The 20,816-nt window shown below is 40.9% G+C and overlaps 2 protein-coding genes across 9 annotated transcripts in view; one reads left to right on the forward strand and one right to left on the reverse strand.

The window, feature by feature from the left end:
• The window catches only part of LOC133664593 (uncharacterized), a 264,251-nt gene that overhangs the window by 150,843 nt on the left and 92,592 nt on the right, over positions 1-20,816 (forward strand). The window lies entirely within an intron of this gene.
• LOC133664587 (oocyte zinc finger protein XlCOF6-like) overlaps positions 1-20,816 on the reverse strand; it is a 335,370-nt gene that overhangs the window by 61,066 nt on the left and 253,488 nt on the right. For 5 of the 8 annotated variants that reach the window (XM_062069328.1, XM_062069329.1, XM_062069331.1 and 2 more), the window contains one exon: positions 15,527-19,169. The exons of 2 other annotated variants lie outside the window; for them this stretch is intronic. In XM_062069328.1, the coding sequence (XP_061925312.1) occupies positions 16,939-19,169 (2,231 nt within the window). In that variant the 3' untranslated portion in view covers positions 15,527-16,938. Of the gene's footprint in view, positions 1-15,526; positions 19,170-20,816 lie in introns of those variants that run through there. One more of the 8 variants, XM_062069330.1, reaches the window with a different exon arrangement.

Raw genomic sequence — 20,816 nt, forward strand, 5'->3', positions numbered from 1 at the left:
AATAAAAAGTGGCAGGATAATTGGAATAAGGAAAGAAAAGGTAGAGAGTATTACAAAGTCCAGAGGAGAGTAGGTGTAATGAGAGGAGGAATAGGAAGGACGAAGACATTATTACTAGAATGAGATTAGGACATACATATCTAAATAGTTCATTGAAATTGATGGGGAAACATGCTACAGGACTGTGTGATTCTTGCCAACAGATAGAAAATGTAAGACATGTTTTAATACATTGTAGAAAATATAATAGAGAAAGGGAAATACTGGGAAATAAGTTAGCGAAAGAGAATATTAGGTTAGCAGTGGAAGATATATTAGGATTGCACTCAGAACACACAGGTTATAAAGCAATACACACATTTTTTAAAAACACTGGGTTAAATAAAATAATTTAGAGTAGGAATCCACCTTGATCCACACTCCATTACAGTAGGTGGCGGTAATGCTCACCACAAGGTTGCTTGCCAACCGCCATAAAAATCACAAGAAGAAGAAGAAGAATTGATTGATTGATTGAGACTTTTATTAGTAGGTTGCACAGTGAAGTACATATTCCGTACAATTGACCACTAAATGGTAACACCCGAATAAGTTTTTCAACTTGTTTAAGTCGGGGTCCACTTAAATTGATTCATGATACAGATATATACTATCATATATACTATCATCATAATACAGTCATCACACAAGATAATCACATTGAATTATTTACATTATTTACAATCAGGGGTGTGGAGGGGGGGGGGATATGGACATCAAGTAGTGGACATAGAGAGAGAGAGAGAGAGAGAGAGAGAGAGAGAGAGAGAGAGAGAGAGAGAGAGAGAGAGAGAGAGAGATCAGAAGGCATAAAAAAAAAGAAAAAGTATCTGCATTTGATTGTTTACATTTGATTATTAGCAATCCGGGGATAGGGTTGTAGCTGCCTGGAGGTGAACTTTTATTGCGGTTTTGAAGGAGGATAGAGATGCCCTTTCTTTTATACCTGTTGGGAGCGCATTCCACATTGATGTGGCATAGAAAGAGAATGAGTTAAGACCTTTGTTAGTTCGGAATCTGGGTTTAACGTGGTTAGTGGAGCACCCCCTGGTGTTGTGGTTATGGCGGTCATTTACGTTAAGGAAGTAGTTTGACATGTACTTCGGTATCAGGGAGGTGTAGCGGATTTTATAGACTAGGCTCAGTGCAAGTTGTTTAACTCTGTCCTCCACCTTGAGCCAGCCTACTTTAGAGAAGTGGGTAGGAGTGAGGTGGGATCTGGGGTGGAGGTCTAGAAGTAACCTGACTAGCTTGTTCTGAGATGTTTGGAGTTTAGATTTGAGGGTTTTGGAGGTGCTAGGGTACCAGGAGGTGCATGCGTAATCGAAAAAGGGTTGAACGAGAGTTCCCGCCAGAATCCTCAAGGTGCTTTTGTTGACCAGAGAGGAAATTCTGTAGAGAAATCTCGTTCGTTGGTTAACCTTTTTGATTACCTTGGTTGCCATTTTATCACAGGAAAGGTTAGCCTCTAGAATGGAACCTAGGTAGGTGACCTCATCTTTCCTGGTGATGACACTGTCACCTACTTTTATGGTGAAGTCATTGACTCTCTTAAGTTTGATGTGGGACCCAAACAGGATGGATTCTGTTTTACCCAAGTGGATGGATAGCTTGTTGTCAGTGAGCCAGGTGCAAGTTCTACAGAGCTCAGCACTGAGGATTTTCTCCACCTGTGACTTGTCCTTGCCGGATACCAGCAAGGCAGAGTCATCCGCAAACAAAAACAATTCACAGTCGCATGCCGATGACAAGTCGTTTATGTATATTAGGAACAGTAAAGGTCCCAATATACTGCCTTGGGGGACTCCACAGCTCACCGAGAGGGGGGGGGGACACGGTGCCGTTCACCTCTACCACCTGCTCCCTCCCCTCCAAGTAAGATTGCATCCAGCTCCAAGAGGTTTTGTTAAATCCGATTGCTCTGAGCTTATCCAACAGTATAGCGTGGTTAACGGTGTCAAAGGCCTTCTGAAGGTCCAGCATGACCAAGCCGCAGTATTTGCCCGCGTCCACCTCATGTTTGATGTGGTCGGTCAGATAGAGAAGGCATGTGTCAGTGGAGTGGTTAGTTCTGAAGCCGGATTGGAATTTGTACATGAGTTTATTAGTGGCAAGGTAACTATCGACCTGTTCATAAACTATTTTCTCCATTACTTTCGAAATGGAACTGAGAATAGAAACAGGTCGGTAGTTGCCAGGTTCCAATTTGCTTCCTTTTTTAAAGAGGGGAGTTACTCTTGCTATCTTAAAATCTTTTGGTACTTGGCCTTGTGTAATTGATAGGTTTATTATGTGCGTGATGATCGGGGCAATGATGGAGGCAGAGTCCCTGAGGAATCTGGAGGGAATATTATCAAGGCCGGTGGCCTTGTTAGGGTGGAGCGCGCTCAATTTTTTAAACACCTCATCAGCTGTGACCATTTCTAATTTGAAATCATCGTTGGATACTCCTAGCTTTCTGTAGAAGGCTTTAATGTGTTCTACACCAAAGCGACCAGAGTGGTGGGACAGCTTGTTGACAAGAGTTGCGGCTATGCTGGTGAAAAAGATGTTAAGTCTGCTAGCTACCTCCATTTTGTCTGTAATGAGGGAGTCACCCTCCTTGATGCTGATGTTGGTGAGTCTTGTTTTAAGTTTCTGGCTGCAACCAGGAAGCTGGTTGTTGAGAATTTTCCAGAGCTCACGTGGCTTATTCGTGTTTTCCTCTATTTTTTCGTTAATGTAATTTTTTTTAAAGGATTTAGTCAGGTTGGTTGACTTATTTCTTAATTTATTGCATTGCTTTTTGAGAGTTGAAAGGAGTAATTTGAGGTTGATATTATTGGGTTGTTTATCTACTTCTGTTTTACATTTTTGGTAATCAGAGTATTTCCTGTCTCTGTCTTTTATGGCAGCTAATAGGTCCGGATTCATCCATGGTTCCGAGCGGGCTTTGATCCTGACTGTTTTCACGGGAGCCATGTCATTTAGTATCTTTAGGAACGCCGTTTTGAAGCGATCCCAAGCGACATCGACCAGGTTGCTCGGGAGCACAGGGGACCAGTCCCACTCATCTAATTTTAAATTGAAATTGTCATTGGAGTATTTTTTGAGGGATCTGGATTGGGCTGTTATGTGGCCATTGGCTTTAGGTTTAGCTATTTTACGGGTGCAGAAGGTTAGATAGTGGTCGCTAAGACCACAGATCATGACCCCACTATTTTTTATTTTAGGCCGGTCTGAAGTGAGAATGAGATCAATGGTTGATTGGGTGGAATCACACACCCTTGTGGGTAGCGCTATTAGCTGGGAAAGACCGTGCAGATTACAAAACTTGCTGAAGGATCTGAAGACAGGCGCATCTTTGTGTTGAATATCTGTGTTCAGATCCCCAGTTATAATTTTCTCCATGTTGTCTGTCCCCGCCAAGCATTCTTCCAAAGCCCCATAGAAATCACTCTGATTAGGGGGTCTATAAACAGTCCCTATTAGTACCGGCTTAGCATTTTTAAATTTGATTTCCGCCCACACAGATTCCAGGTCATTGTGGTTAAGATCAGTGCGAGTTATGTATTTAATATCCTGGTGAATATACATACAAACGCCCCCACCGTGTTTATTCCTATCCTTTCTGATAACCGAAAAGTTTTGTATTTCTATCTCTGAGTCAGAAATACTTTGATCAAATTTGGTTTCAGAGAAACACAAGATTTTTACCTTCGTGTTGAGGAACATTTCTCTGATTTGGTCGAGTTTGGCTCCAGAGAGGCTGTTCACATTAAGGTGGATGATGTGTAGTCCACTGGAACCAAAAAGAGCATCAGAGTCCGCTGTGTTGTGGTACTGACCAGAAAAATTGTTGGTTATTATTGCTGTTGCAGTTGAAGAGCAAGGAGAGAGAGGAGAGAGAGGCATATTGATCGTCCTCCAGGTGAAGGGGGAGGGAGAGGGAGGAGGGGAGGGAGAGGGAGGAGGAGGCCAGGTAGGGTTGCTGGGGGATGGGTTGGGTTTCCTTTTGGCGGGCTTTTTTGAAGACAAAGAGAATAAAGAAAATGTTTGTGTAAAGGCGCCTCTAAATCCTGTGTATGCCGCGTCCTCGACCGTCCGGGACCGGGGAGAGGTCGCGTGGACCCCCGCCATCTCGTGCAGTTCCCCGCAATCACCGATGTCTGGGTCGCCGTCCACCGCAGCCGCCGCGTCGTTCACCGCCGCTGAGTCGCTGCCTTCTCTGATGACCGGGTCGTCCTCCACCGCCGCCGCCGAGCCTCCGACCGTGTCGATGAACGGGGCGAAGTCCTCCGCCGAGCCGCCGACCGCTGGAGCACAGGTGAGCTTGAGCTGAGATGAGCCGGTAGCCGAGTTAGCTTAGATGGCGACGCTAGCAGTAGCATTGCTAGTCTTCGCCAGTCGGGACAACATTAACCGTGTTGTTGCAGGTCCAGGGTTGAGTTCAGTGTCTCCTGATAGTAGAAGTAATAGTAGTATTATTGACTTTCTGTCTATCCTTCCAGTCAGGGGCATGTTCACTTTGCCTCGATGTGCAGACAAGCATGATGCTAACACGTTAGCTCCAAAGCCAAGGTGCTTCGCCGATGTATTGTCGTGGAGATAAAAGTCACTGTGTATGTCCATTTCGCGTTCTCGACTCTCATTTTCAAGAGAGTAGAGTATCCGAGGAGGTTTAAAATATAAATCCGTGATCCACAGTAGAAAAAGGAGGAAGTGTGGGATAATCCGAGCAGTTGTTTGGATTCCCGATCGGGAGCGAAAGAGGGTGCGACCGCTCATCTCGGCGTCTCTGTGTCCTATTTAATTGGAGCATTTAGGATAGGGGTCTACGAACACGATTTAGTGTACACAGCCATTAGAAGACGGAGAAGGCCTAAACGCGGGCATTATATTTCTGTATTCTTACATATATGTTGTTTAATAGAGTACACACGGTTAATAATTGTTTGTAGCAGGATACACATTAGTCTGAGCGCACTTTGACACTTCTCCCGTTTGCTAGCTTCATTTAAGGTAGCTTGCAGCTAGTTTAGCTGGCTAGTTAGCTTAGCTTGTTAGCTGCTAACAAAGAGACGCGGAAGTTATTTAAACATCGCTTGGTAGGGAACTAATGTGAGTGTAAAGTGTTGTGATTGTGTGAAAATGTGCGAAAGAACGATAGCAAAGTACGAGTAGGAACTTTGTACAACAAAAGAGGAGAAGGAGCGACAACAACTGCTGGATGTTTATTATAAGAAACATCATCAAGTTGTGTTACACAGACCAGGTTTGTTTACTTCTTACTCTCACATGTTTACTAACTTTATATTTGAATATTAACACTATTCTTAAATATATTGTGTATAAGAAGTTTGGTTGTCTTGTGAGTATGATGTACGTATATACGTCTGGTACTTGTTGTTCTGTCGAATTTAACTACCCGTAAAAATTAGTTACCTAACACAGTCCATTTGTAGAATAAACTTAAATCGATACTTGTGCATATTCAGTAAAAAAAAAATACATATATATAATAAATAAATATAAGCAGCAATAAAAATATACTTTAAAATGCTTCTACACATTCAGTAAAAGGCACAGATAATATCCAGCCATCCATTTTCTACCGCTTGTCCCTTTCGGGGTCGCGGGGGGTGCTGGAGCCTATCTCAGCTGCATTCAGGCGGTAGGCGGGGTACACCCTGGACAAGTAGCCACCTCATCACAGAGCCAACACAGATAGACCGGGGCCCATTTAGAGTTGCCAATCAACCTATCCCCAGGTGCATGTCTTTGGAGGTGGGAGGAAGCCGTAGTACCCGGAGGGAACCCACGCAGTCACAGGGAGAACATGCAAACTCCACACAGAAAGATCCAGAGCCCAGGCTTGAACTCAGGACTACTCAGGACCTTCGTATTGTGAGGCACATATACCAGTGTTAACATATATAGGATTGGTACCTAACAGAACTACACCTAGGATTGGTTATCTGTATAATAAAACCATTCTCGGGCCCCTGCAGTCTGCATTTAAACTTAAACATCAGTTTTCTCAGGGTGGCGTGGAAGGTGTTTATCCCTACTCAGTGGCCTAGTGGTTAGAGTGTCCGCTCTGAGATCGGTAGGTTCTGAGTTCAAACCCAGGCCGAGTCATACCAAAGACTATAAAAATGGGACCTATTACCTCCCTGCTTGGCACTCTGTATCAAGGGTTGGAATTGGGGGTTAAATCACCAAAATGATTCCCGGGCGCGGCACCGCTGCTGCCCACTACTCCCCTCACCTCCCAGGAGGTGAACAAGGAGATGGGTCAAATGCAGAGGACACATTTCGCCACACCTAGTGTGTGTGTGACAATCATTGGTACTTTAACTAACTAAATCACATAAAGCTTTCTGGCACTACTACCCCTAAGCTTTCTGAGCAGGATTCTGAGACAGTCTTTATATGCAACCTGGAGTTTGCGCAAGCTCTCTTTCTTGAACCTCACCCAGAGGGGTGCTGTGTAAATAGGGATGCAGTAAGCTCTAAACAAATACACCTTTGCTTCATCAGAGCAGTAATGACATTTCCTCACCAGCATATTGGCTTGGACATACAGCATTCTTCTCTGTCTAAACAATCAATCAATCAATGTTTATTTTTATAGCCCTAAATCACAAGTGTCTCAAAGGGCTGCACAAGCCACAACGACATCCTCGGTACAGAGCCCACATAAGGGCAAGGAAAAACTCACCCCAGTGGGACGTCGATGTGAATGACTATGTCAGCATCATCCTCCATCTTGTCATTGATGGTGTGGCCTAAGTACCGTTTTTGACATTGTTGCACACAGACAGAGTTTGACCAGACAAATAGAAACCTGGGGAATTAAGATGTTGATCCTCCTTGGTCCTACATATCATTACCAAACTCTTTGTGGCATTATACTTGATGTCAAACTTGACTCCATAGTCTGAGCATATGTTAAGAAGCTGGTGGAACCCTGCACTACTGGGAGATATAATGGCCAAATCATCAGCGTACATAAAGTGGTTGATTAAGGTGTTACCCATGATGCACCCTGTTCTGCATTCTCCCACTGCCTTGACAGGTCATCCATATACAGGCTAAATAGGCCTGGTGATAGAAGTCCACCCTGCTGTACCCCATTGCCAACTCTAAAGGGAGAGGATAAACTACTCCCCCCATTTTACCTGCATCGTCTGCCTGTCGTACCAATATGCCAGAATATACCCAGGAACACCCCTATGCTTCAGATTGGTAAAGAGTTTGAGATGGTTGACTCTGTCAAATGCCTTAGATGCATCAATAAACCCTACCAACATTGTATAGCCCTGCACTCTGTATTTGTCTACTGCTTATTTTAAAGCATTAATACACAAGTCAGTGCTGTACTTGCTCTTAAAGCCAAATTGGTTGTCTGCGGTGCAAATAAGATCCCCAACTCTGTATATTATCACACTTTCCATTACTTTAGATAGCATGCTGGCTCCGGCGATAGGTTGATAATTGTCCATAGTCCCTACCTCACCAGCCTTGTCTTTAATGATAGTTACTAAAATAACTGTCAGCGTAGCAGCTGGCAGGATGCCATGAATTACCAACCTACCAATATATACCTACTGCATGTACATAAAACCTTAATGGAGGTGTTTGGATATGTTTTAAGTTCTTTTTAGGCAGAATAATGCGACTCTAATAGCCTCTATTGTAAGCAGACTTTTGATCGAATTTATTTACTATTTAGAATGAAAAAAAACATGTGTTCTTTATAGGCAAAATTAAAAACAAGTGTGGTTTCCTTTTAAGTGAAGTGAAGTATATTTTTTAGCTCTTTTCTCTAGTGACTCAGAGCGCTTTACATAGTGAAACCCATTATCTAAGTTACATTTAAACCAGTGTGGGTGGCACTGGGAGCAGGTGGGTAAAGTACCTTGCTCAACGACACAACAGCAGTTACTAGGATCGAACCTGGAACCGTCGAGTTGCTGGCACGGCCGCTCTACCAACCGAGCCACGCTGGCCTTAGAATGTATTAAATTCTATCAAAATCTCATAAAAATTGTAAATACATCCAAGAAATGTCTCAATAATTCCATTAACAATATTTTTATTTAGGAACTTTCTGTTGTAACGTGTTTCTATCTACACTTCTGTTAAAATGTAATAATCACTTATTCTTCTGTTTTATTAAAATGTAATAATCACTTGCTTTGTTGTTTGATACTTTAAATTTAACAGCTTTAGCAGGGTTTCTGTGAAACATTAAAAATAATTAAAAGTCATTTAATGGACTTTGCCTAAATTAAGGCCTTAAATGGTATTAAAAAAGCATTAAATACGATGTCCAGAGGCATTAAAATATTCATGCAATCGTAGGCCGGGACGATATAAATGAAAATAAACCTAATAACTTAATTCTTGCCGTCATCAATAAATTGCTATATCCGTCTGTTTCCTTCTTGGTCTCTGGATTTTAAACTGGACTAAGAGGTCTCACTCTGTGTATCACTCTCAGCACCTGAGCATGTTAATTCCACAGTACACTTACATGAACAAAGTGAGCCTCTTGTCAGTCATTCACAATCTTTGTTTCGGCTACTTCTCCTCCACACGTTTTCCTGTGTGCAGTAGTGTTGGCGACACTCACTTTAATGTTGGAGATGGAAATAGTCATTTTAATACAACGCTGTAGTACAGGCCCCCATATAACTGCCCAGGATATGCCTGTTATATGATTCTTTAATTTTGGGCCTTTTAGAATCAGCATGTTTTCGTCCATTTGTGTCAAGGAGGTGAAATTAGGTCTGAAAACCTTTTGACAAGTTGACTTCATGTTCATTAGGACTTTTCAAAGTGTAGAATACCATCCGCCTTGAACAGAATATTTTACTTTGAAAGTAAACTGGATAATCATTTATTTCCCACACGAGCAGATTTTAGCTCATTTGAACCGCCTTGTTGTGTCGACCACTAAATATAGAAGCCAGGCAGTGGAAACTGACACATTGACTTGAAAACTAAAAACGGAACGATGCTGTTGCCGTGGCGCCGCCATTCCACATCTAGTGGAAATCCCGGTTACACTTACAAACATTGCTTGGTGAGATCAATGACGAAACCTTACTTCGGGTTCAAGGCACGAATCTAAAGGAAATACACTTTCAACCCACAGCACTCCCAGTGAGCGAACTCGACCACAAGATGGCGTCATAGCAGAGACAACCATACAGAATACAGATTTACACTGTAAACAACCTAATCTTTTCTCCAAGTTTATACATCAGTAAATGACATTAAAATCACATGGGGCGCTGGAGCCTATCCCAGCTGCACTCAGGCAGCAGGGAATTTATTGCAATATAGATTTTAGGCCATATTGCCCACCCCTCGTAAAAAGTGGTCTTATTTTCCTGTGAATAATGTTGTAAAGAGCAGTGTGTTTGTTTTCAGGCCAATTCATAATAACTTGTTTTTTTCAGTACATGTGAACTTACTGACTGAATCTGGACATTTCTCAAGCATGTTTGTCATTTTGTGTCCTGCAGATGTCTGTGAAGAACAACTTCTGCCTGAAAAACAGGAGTGTAGCTTCAGGATGGTGAAGGAGGATCCATCAAAGAGGAAGACCAGGTGCCACGGACCCTCTGGCGTCTCTTTTTCCTCTTTGACACAGACCCTTCCCTGTAAAAAGGAAGAGGAAGACTCACTGACGCCCCACATTAAAGAGGAAGAGGAGGAACACAGCATCAGTCAGGAGGGAGATCATATTGACGGGCGGGTGGAGTTCCCAGTGATTGGTGTCCCTGTGAAGAGTGAAGATGATGAGGTCAAAGGTGAAAGTGAGGAGAAGAGAGAGGCGGAGCCTCCAAGCAGCAGCTCAACACAACACATGACAACAGAAGCTGATGGAGACCACTGTGGAGGATCACAAGCAGACAAGCTCTTAGCTCCACTATCAGATAGTGAGGACACAACGTCACACTCTCCTGACACTGATGATGAAGACTCTAAAGATGATAAGACATGTCACACTGACAACACTCACTTCAAATGTTCTCACTGTTACAAAACCTTTAAAAACCATAGTCTTCTGAAAAGACACATGAGAAGACACACTGGAGAAACACCTTTATCTGTTCACTCTGTAGTAAAGGTTTTGCACAAAGTCACAATTTGAAAGTACACATGAGAACACACACTGGTGAAAAACCTTTTTCCTGGTTAACCTGTGGTAAAGGTTTTACACACAGTCAGAGTTTGAAAGAACACATGACAATACACAGTGGAGAAAAAACCTTTTTCCTGTTCAATTTGTGGTGAAGATTTTGTACGGCGACAGTCTGTAAAAGTAAATAAATGATAAATGGGTTATACTTGTATAGCGCTTTTCTACCTTCAAGGTACTCAAAGCGCTTTGACAGTATTTCCACATTCATCCATTCACACACACATTCACACACTGATGGCGGGAGCTGCCATGCAAGGCGCTAACCAGCAGCCATCAGGAGCAAGGGTGAAGTGTCTTGCCCAAGTACACATGAGAATGCACACTGGTGAAAAACCTTTTTTTGTTCAATCTGTGGTAAAAGTTTTACAGAAAGTCGTTGTTTGGAAAGACATACAAGAGCACACACTGGTGAAAAAGCTTTTTCCTGTTCAATCTGTGGTAAAGGTTTTACAGAAAGTCAGAATGTGAAAAGACACATGAAAACACACACTGGTGAAAAATCACATTCCTGTTCAATGTGCAACAAAAGCTTTTGTGAACGATCAACCCTTAGAACACACATGAAAACACACCCTGGAGAGAAAGTGTTGAGTTGCAGTGTGTGTGGTGAAAGATTCTTTTCTAAGTACCAGTGTAAGAAACACAAGTGTGCTGGTGAGAACAGCAGCAGCAAATGAAACTGCAGGATTTGAAATAAACTGTCAAGACTTTAATTTTGACTTTCTAACAACATCAGCACATATAACATGTGTGACATTGTTGTTTGTGTAACAATCTTTTTAATATGCTTCTACATTTATAGGTTAGATATTTTATATTAGTGCTTTTTTCAGTCAAGTACATGCATTAATATGCAACATTGTGTACTGTTATTAAAAACTGAACAAAACAATTTGTCTGAAAAGGTGAGAGTAAACAGTACAAGACATATTTTACATACAATAAGCGTTTTATGTGTATATATATTCATCAGACAGTTTTAGACGTATTCATAAAAGTGTTTTTATAGGTGCTTGAAATATTGAAGTGTGACCATTTTTTATTTCTAATTGTTAATAATCCCATAGATTAGCACTGAAGTGGCATAAAACACTAAAAGTGATTGTTCCTATAACCCCTTTGTTTCAAATGTTTGTTCCACTTGTGGCGCGGGCATCTTGTCTGACTCACACCATACACAGCCTTCCTTGTCACGTATTCTTCCTTTTCCCGCTTTCCATCCACTAATTCAAACTGATCCAGCAGCGCAATTGAAGATTGTTTTATTTACAATAATCAAGTAACAGAATATTTGGGAAACAAAATAAATTGTAGCTTATATAAAGCTGAGGTCTACAGACAGGTGAGGTCTACAGACAGGTGAGGTCTACAGACAGGCGAGGTCAAAAACGGTATGCTGGTGCCCGACTGTCAATCACGCGCCCAGCGCACTCCTGCCCCTTATAGGCCTGCGTGGGAACTTTTCACCACCTGCAAAGGGTGCACACTGACATACACAAATCAATCACTCAAAAATAATAAAATAAACATGGATTAAAGTATGGCCTCTATTTGGCTCCTACAAGCACCTTTATATGATATACATATGTACTGGTTCACATCTGAAACATCTTCTGGACCACTTCAGGAAGCATATTATTATTTACTTTATACATCATTTGAACAGTTGTCTTTTATACAATTTTAAAATGTGTGGCTTTATGAATCATGTGTTGGGTCTTGTACCATTTGATCAATTATCTTTATTACTCTCTTTTGTAATATGATGATTGTGTTGTGATTGTTTTATATGTATGTCCCCAGACCTTTATGCAATATAAAAGTGAGAGAAAATTGCTGAATTGTTTGTGGAAGGATGGTTTTGTTTTTACAAACTTACATTTGTGGATAACATATAAAAAAAATTCCATTATTGTGTTTTAAACATTTTGTACGTTTTTTTTTTTTTTTTTTTTAACATCCCCAAAACATTATAAATTTCAGAAAACAAGCCCACAACTCCACTAAGCATTGCGATGGTGCCGAAGACAATGTTGGGTAGAACCAGTGATAAAAGGCCAACATGTTGATTGGTGGAGAGAGGAGACCAGCTACTCGCCCAGCTATGAACAATAATCCAACAGCTGTTTGCATGAGGAGGGAGAAGAGTAGAACTGGAAGTACAGAACACTGCATGGGAATAAAATGTTGACACAAACTTGAAAAAAAATCCATATGTTATACACAGAGCCGTCGTAAAAGGAGGAAAGCCCCCAGTAGCCTCCATGACAAAATGGATATACATACACTAAACTAATATATATTCATTCAAATGATTGAATAGCTTTTTTGCAGAAGGTCCTTAAAAACAACACAGTTCTCCTGTAACTCTGACAAAATAAATGAACCAAAATCAAATGTCTAATGTAGAAGACGCTGGTTCTCCAGAGCAGTGTTTTTCAACCACTGTGCTGCAGCACACTAGTGTGCCGTGATATACAGTCTGGTGTGCTGTGGGAGAATATGTAATTTTACCTATTTAGATTAAAAATATTTTTTTGCAAACCAGTAATAATAATCTGCAAATGTGTCAGTGCTGTCTAGAGCAGCCATGTTAGTTAGAGTAACCATGTTATATCCTTCCATATCAGTAGGTGGCAGCTAGTAGCTAATTGCTTTGTAGATGTCGGGAACATGGTTTGTCATGATCACAATATGCAGGCGACAGTGTGCAGGTAAAAAGGTGTCTAATGCTTTAAGGTTTTACTACTTACGTATAAAATACTACACGGTCAAGCTCCTGCCTATCTTGACGATTGTATTGTACCATATGTCCCGGCAAGAAATCTGCGTTCAAAGAACTCCGGCTTATTAGTGATTCCCAGAGCCAAAAAAAGTCTGCGGGCTATAGAGCGTTTTCTATTCGGGCTCCAATACTATGGAATGCCCTCCCGGTAAAAGTTAGAGATGCTACCTCAGTAGAAGCATTTAAGTCTCATCTTAAAACTCATTTGTATACTCTAGCCTTTAAATAGACTCCCTGTTTAGACCAGTTGATCTGCCGTTTCTTTTCTTTTCTTTTCTACTCTGCTCCCAACCCGGGGTGGACCGCTAGCCTGTCCATCGGATGGGGACATCTCTACGCTGCTGACCCGTCTCCGCTCGGGATGGTTCCTGCTGGCCCCACCATGGACTGGTCTTTCGCTGATGTGTTGGACTTTCACAATATTATGTCAGACCCACTCGACATCCATTGCTTTCAGTCTCCCCTGGTGACGATATGCGGTCCTCTCCAAGGTTTCTCATAGTCATTCACATTGACGTCCCACTGGGGTGAGTTTTCCTTGCCCGTATGTGGGCTCTGTACCGAGGATGTCGTTGTGGCTTGTACAGCCCTTTGAGACACTTGTGATTTAGGGCTATATAAATAAACATTGATTTATTGATTGATAATGCTTAAACCAAAAATAAACAAAAGGCGAGTGCCGCTAAGAAAAAGCATTGAAGCTTAGGGAAGTCTATGCAAAACAAAACAAAAACTGAACTGGTTGCAAAGTAAACAAAAACATAATTCTGGACGACAGCAAAGACTTACAGCGTGTGGAGCCGACGGCGTCCACAAAGTACATCCGAACATGACATGACAATCAACAATGTCCACACAAAGAAGGATAGCGACAACTTAAATAGCCTTGATTGCTAAAACAAAGCAGGTGTGGGGAATAGCACTCAAGGAAGACATGAAACTGCTGCAACAAAATACCAACAAAACCGGAAAAGCCACCAAAATAGGAGCGCAAGACAAGAACTAAAACACTACACACAGGAAGACACCAAACAACTCCAAATAGGTCACGGTGTGATATGACAGGTCGTGACAGTACTTTGAGACAATAGCTATAGTGATGCATGCTTGGTTATGGTTTGAATTCATATCCAACATTTGCAAGAACAACATTTTATTGTCAATATTGACTGCTGGGTTTCATTTTTTAATGTTTTTTCTCTGGTGGTGTGCCTCTGCATTTTTTCAATGAAAAAAATGTGCCTTGGCTCAAAAAAGGTTGAAAAATACTGCTCTAGAATATACAAAATGGGACTAATAGTGAAGACAGAAGCCCCTCAGTTCTTAGCTTTCTGGAAATGTGGGCGCCAAAACAATTACGTTTAATATCCCTGCTGTATGGCCTTACTTTGAGAACTAAAACAGAGTCATGGCCCTCACAACCCCGTGACCCTGAGAAGAATACACAGTATATATGTTGATCTCAGGGCATTCTATCAATCACAACTGGACTGGTATACATATTTAGGGTTCTGGCACTAGCCGCTAGACTACATCTGACCAATCTAAGTCTAAGACTAGATCTGACCAATGTAAGTCTATGAGCATGAACTGTTGAAACCTCCTCGGATCAGAGGCGAATAGTCTTCTAAGACAAACCAACCAGTCCAGTTGCGATCGATTGAATGCCCTGAGATTACAATGACCTGGATGAATGAGAACATTCATACACAGTATATATATATTGCTTACCTGACTGAAGTGGGGAACAGTTCTTGAGAGTAGACCATACACACCGAAATATTCCAGTCCAAGAAGAAATTCCCTGTCGTTAAAAGAGCCGTAATAGCAACAGCATTGTCTGGAATGGGAACAAGTGAAAGATATGTGAGTGTAATATGTCCAAGCTAAGGCATCATTTCTGTGAAAAATTATGGAGGCCCTTTGAGAGAAAGTCACAGTCAGGAGACTGAACAAGCCACCTGCCAGGTTGGTTCAAATCACAGACTTTTTTCTTCCCAACAACTTCAAAAACCAGATGCACAGAAAGTGTGCGGGTATTTCTGTGATTCCAAACACAAATTGAACCAAGAAGATGCTCAAACCAAATGTTCCAACACTGAGAGAAATGCAAAAGTTGCCTAAGTATGTCAAAGACCTAGGTGAGAAAAAAATAAATAAATGAGAGGATGTAAAATTAAGTAACTAAATGTTTTTACACACCAGAAAAAACACGCAATTATTAAGAAAATCAGCAGCTTCCTTGTGGTTGAAAGCATTTTCATGGCTCCACTTTCAACTTCTTTTCCCTCATGTTCCTCTAGCTGCGTAGTTCAAGAGAAGAACAAACGATTAAAGACTACAATAAATAATTTTGTGAATTGGGTATCAAAGCATACCATGCAGCCCAAAGTACTCTCTGGGACTTCCTGTTTATTTTTGAGGCCATGGGGATTGTTTTTTTTATAATCCGCAAATGTACGTTTGTTAAACAATTCAGCCATTTTCTCTCACATGTTTTTATTGCATAAATGTCTGAGTACAAACATATAAAACAATCACAACACAATCATGATATTACAAAAGAGAGTAATAAAGATGATTAATAAAATGGATTATAGAGACCCAACAAATGATTCATAGTTACACATTTTAAAATTGTATAAAAGACAACTGTTCAAATGATGTATAAAGTAAATAATAATGTTTCCTGAAGTGGTCCAGAAGATGTTTCAGATGTGAACCAGTACATATGTATATCATATAAAGGTGCTAATCTATGGGATCATTGACAATTATAAATAATATGTAATACTTCAATAAAGTTAGAGTTAAAGTACCAATGATTGTCACACACACACTAGGTGTGGTGAAATTATTCTCTGCATTTGACCCATCACCCTTGATCACCCCCTGGGAGGTAAGGGGAGCAGTGGGCAGCAGCGGTGGCCACGCCCGGTAATCATTTTTGGTGATTTAACCCCCAATTCCAACCCTTGATGCCGAGTGCCAAGCAGGGAGGTTATGGGTCCCATTTTTATATTCTTTGGTATGACTCAGCCAGGGTTTGAACTCACAACCTACCGATCTCAGGGCGGACACTCTAACCACTAGGCCACTGAGTAGGTAATATTTTCAAACACCTATAGAAAACACTATTATGAATAAGTCTAAAATTGTATGATGAATATATATACACATAAAATGTTTATTGTATGTAAAATATGTCTTGTACTGTTTACTCTCACCTTTTCAGTCAAATTGTTCTTTTCATTTTTTAATAAAAGTACACAATGTTGCAAATGAATGCATGTACTTGACTGAAAAAAGCACTAATATAAAATATATAATCTTTAAATGTAGAAGCATATTAAAAGATTGTTACACAAACAACAATGTCACACATGTTATATGTGCTGATGTTGTTAGAAAGTCCAAATTAAAGTCTTGACAGTTCATTTCAAATCCTGCAGTTTCATTTGCTGCTGCTGTTCTCACCAGCACACTTGTGTTTCTTACACTGGTACTTTTAAGAGAATCTTTCACCACACACAATGCAACTCAACATTTTCTCTCCCGTGTGTGTTCTTGTGTGTGCTACAAGGTTTGATCGTTCACAAAAGCTTCTGTTGCAGATTGAACAAGAATGTGATTTTTCAACAATGTCTTCTCTTGTGTCTTTTCAAACACTGAGTTTGTGTAAAACCTTTACCACAGATTCAACAGGAAAAAGGTGTTTCACTAGTGTGTGTTCTCATGTGCACTTTCAAATGTTCCTTTCTTGTAAAAGATAAGCCACAGATTGAACAAGAAAAAGTTTTTTCACCAGTGTGTGTTCGCATGTGTCTTTTCAAATTCTGACTTTCTGTAAGACCTTTATCACAGATTGAACAGATAAAAGGTTTTTCACCAGTGTGTGTTCTCATGTGTACTTTCAAATTGCGACTTTGTAAAAAACCTTTACTACAGATTGAACAGGAAAAAGGTTTTTCACCAGTGTGTGTGTTCTCATGTGTACATTCAAATTGCGACTTTCTACAAAACCTTTACTACAGATTGAACAGGAAAAAGGTTTTTCACCAGTGTGTGCGCTCATGTGCTTTTTTAAATGTTCCTTCCTTGTAAACGATAAGCCACAGATTGAACAAGAAAAAGGGTTTTCACCAGTGTGTGTTCTCATGTGTATTTTCAAATGGTTACTTTGTACAAAACCTTTACCACAGATTGAACAGGAAAAAGGTTTTTCACCAGCGTGTGTTCCCATGTGCACTTTCAAATTGCGACTTTCTACAAAACCTTTACTACAGATTGAACAGGAAAAAGGTTTTTCACCAGTGTGTGTTCCCATGTGCACTTTCAAATTGCGACTTTCTACAAAACCTTTACTACAGATTGAACAGGAAAAAGGTTTTTCACCAGTGTGTGTTCTCATGTGTACTTTCAAATTGCGACTTTCTACAAAACCTTTACTACAGATTGAGCAGAAAAAAGGTTTTTCACCAGTGTGTGCGCTCATGTGCTTTTTTAAAAGTTCCTTCCTTGTAAACGATAAGCCACAGATTGAACAAGAAAAAGGTTTTTCACCAGTGTGTGTTCTCATGTGTATTTTCAAATGGCTACTTTGTACAAAGCCTTTACTACAGATTGAACAGGGAAAAGGTTTTTCACCAGTGTGTGTTCCCATGTGCACTTTCAAATTGCGACTTTCTACAAAACCTTTACTACAGATTGAACAGGAAAAAGGTTTTTCACCAGTGTGTGTTCCCATGTGCACTTTCAAATTGCGACTTTCTACAAAACCTTTACTACAGATTGAACAAGAAAAAGGTTTTTCACCGGTGTGCGCTCTCATGTGTCTTTTCAAATGGTTACTTTGTACAAAACCTTTACCACAGATAGAACTTGAAAAAGGCTTTTCACCAGTGTGTGTTCTCATGTGCTTTTTTAAATGTTCCTTCCTTGTAAACGATAAGCCACAGATTGAGCAAGAAAATGGTTTTTCACCAGTGTGTGTTCTCATGTGTATTTTCAAATTGTTACTTTGTGCAAAGCCTCTACCACAGATTGAACAGGAAAAAGGTTTTTCAGCAGTGTGTGTTCCCATGTGTACTTTCAAATTGCGACTTTCTACAAAACCTTTACTACAGATTGAACAGGAAAAAGGTTTTTCACCAGTGTGTGTTCCCATGTGCAGTTTCAAATTGCGACTTTCTACAAAACCTTTACTACAGATTGAACAGGAAAAAGGTTTTTCACCAGTGTGTGTTCTCGTGTGTCTTTTCAAATGGTTACTTTGTACAAAACCTTTACTACAGATTGAACAGGAAAAAGGTTTTTCACCAGTGTGTGTTCTCGTGTGTCTTTTCAAATGGTTACTTTGTACAAAACCTTTACCACAGATTGAACAGATAAAAGGTTTTTCACCAGTGTGTGTTCTCATGTGTACTTTCAAATAGCGACTTTCTACAAAACCTTTACTACAGATTAAACATATACAAGATTTTTCTCCAGTGTGTAATACTGTGTGATTTTTCAAACCCTGACTTTCCACAAAACCTTTACCACATATTGAACAGATAAAAGGTTTTTCTCCGGTGAGTGTTTTCATGTGTCTTTTCAGATGCCAATAAAATTTAAAGGTGTTGTCACAGTGAGAACATTTCAAGTGAGTGTTGTCAGTGTGACATGTCTTATCATCTTTAGAGTGTTCATCATCAGTGTCAGGAGAGTGTGACGTTGTGTCCTCACTATCTGATAGTGGAGCTAAGAGCTTGTCTGCTTGTGATCCTCCACAGTGGTCTCCATCAGCTTCTGTTGTCATGTGTTGTGTTGAGCTGCTGCTTGGAGGCTCCGCCTCTCTCTTCTCTTCACTTTCACCTTTGACCTCATCATCTTCACTCTTCACAGGGACACCAATCACTGGGAACTCCACCAGTCCTTCATTATGCTCTCCCTCCTGACTGATGCTGTATTCCTCTTCTTCCTCTTTAATGTGGGGTGTCAGTGAGTTTTCCTCTTCCTTTTTACAGGGAAGGGTCTGTGTCAAAGAGGAAAAGGAGACGCCAGAGGATCCGTGGCGCCTGGTCTTCCTCTTTGATGGATCCTCCTTCACCATCCTGAAGCTAAACTCCTGTTTTTCAGGCAGAAGCTGTTCTTCACAGACGTCTGCAGGACACAAAATGACAAACATGCTAGTGAAATGTCCAGATTTGCTCAGTCACATGAGGCATTCAGTCCATTTACATGTACTTCAAAATCAAGTTATTATATGAATTGGCCTGAAAACAAACACACTGCTCTTCACAGTTAAAGACCACTTTTTACGAAGGATGGGCAATATGGCCTAAAATCTATATTGCCATTAATTCCCTTCTGCCTGAGTGCAGCTGGGATAGGCTCCAGCGCCCCCTGTGATTTTATTGTCAGTGACTGATGTATAAACTTGCAGAAAAGATTAGGTTGTTTACAGTGTAAATCTGTATTCCGTTTTGTTGTCTCTGCTATGACGCCATCATGTGGTCGAGTTCGCTCACTGCGAGTGCTGTGGGTTGAAAGTGTATTTCCTTTTGCTTCGTGCCTTGAACTTGAAGTATGGTTTCTTCATTTATTTCGCCAAGCAACGTTTGTAAGTGTAACTGGGGATTTCCACTGGATGTGGAACGGCGGCGACAGACTTGTTCGGTTATTTGTTTTCAAGTCAATGTGTCAGTTTCGACCGCCTGGCTTCTACACAACAAGGCGGTTCAATTGAGCTAAAATCTGCTCGTGTGGGACAGGAAGTCATGCATAAACACAAAATAAATGATCCAGTTTACTTTCAAAGTAAAAACTTTGAAAAGTCCTAAAGGACATGAAGTCAACTTGTCAAAAGGTTTTCAGACCTAATTTCACCTCCTTGACGCGAATGGACGTAGACATGCTGATTCTAAAATGCCCAAAATTAAAGAATCATATAACAGGCATATCCCGGGCAGCCTGTACTTCAGCGTTGTATTAAAATGACTAGTTCCAACTCCAACATTAGTGTCGCTAACAATAGGAAAACGTGTGGAGGAAAATTGCAAGTAGTCGAAACAAAGATTGTGAATAACTGAGAGGAGGCTCACTTTGTTCATGTAAGTCTACTGTGGAATAAACATGCTCAGGTGCTGAGAGCGATGCACAGAGTGAGACCTCTTAGTCCAGTTTAAAATCCAGAGACCAAGAAGGAAACACAATGAACAATGAAGACTGCAAAGAAGAAAGCTGTAGGTGGGATCGGTGTATTAGCGGCTGGCTGCAGCAACACAACCAGGAGGACTTTGACTTGGATAGCAGACGCGCTATCCGACGCTATCCGCCGCATCGATGATCGGGTGAAGTCATACGTCGCTCCGTCGATCGCTGGAACGCAGGTGAGCACGGGTGTTGATGAGCAGATGAGGGCTGGCTGGCGCAGGTGGATAGCTAATGTTTTTAGCATAGCTCTGTGAGGTCCCGTAGCTAAGTTAGCTTCAATGGCGTCGTTAGCAACAGCATTGTTAAGCTTCGCCAGGCTGGAAAGCATTAACTGTGTAGTTACATGTCCATGGTTTAATAGTATTGTTGATTTTCTGTCTATCCTTCCAGTCAGGGGTTTATTTCTTTTGTTTCTATCTGCAGTTTAGCCCGATGCTATCACGTTAGCTCCGTAGCTAAAGTGCTTCGCCGATGTATTGCCGCGGAGATAAAAGTCACTGTGAATGTCCATTTCGCGTTCTCGACTCTCATTTTCAAGAGGATATAGTATCCGAGGTGGTTTAAAATACAAATCAGTGATCAACAATAGAAAAA

The sequence above is a fragment of the Entelurus aequoreus genome, linkage group LG14 (genome assembly GCF_033978785.1).
Source record: "Entelurus aequoreus isolate RoL-2023_Sb linkage group LG14, RoL_Eaeq_v1.1, whole genome shotgun sequence".
In the NCBI taxonomy this organism is placed as follows: Eukaryota; Metazoa; Chordata; class Actinopteri; order Syngnathiformes; family Syngnathidae; genus Entelurus; species Entelurus aequoreus.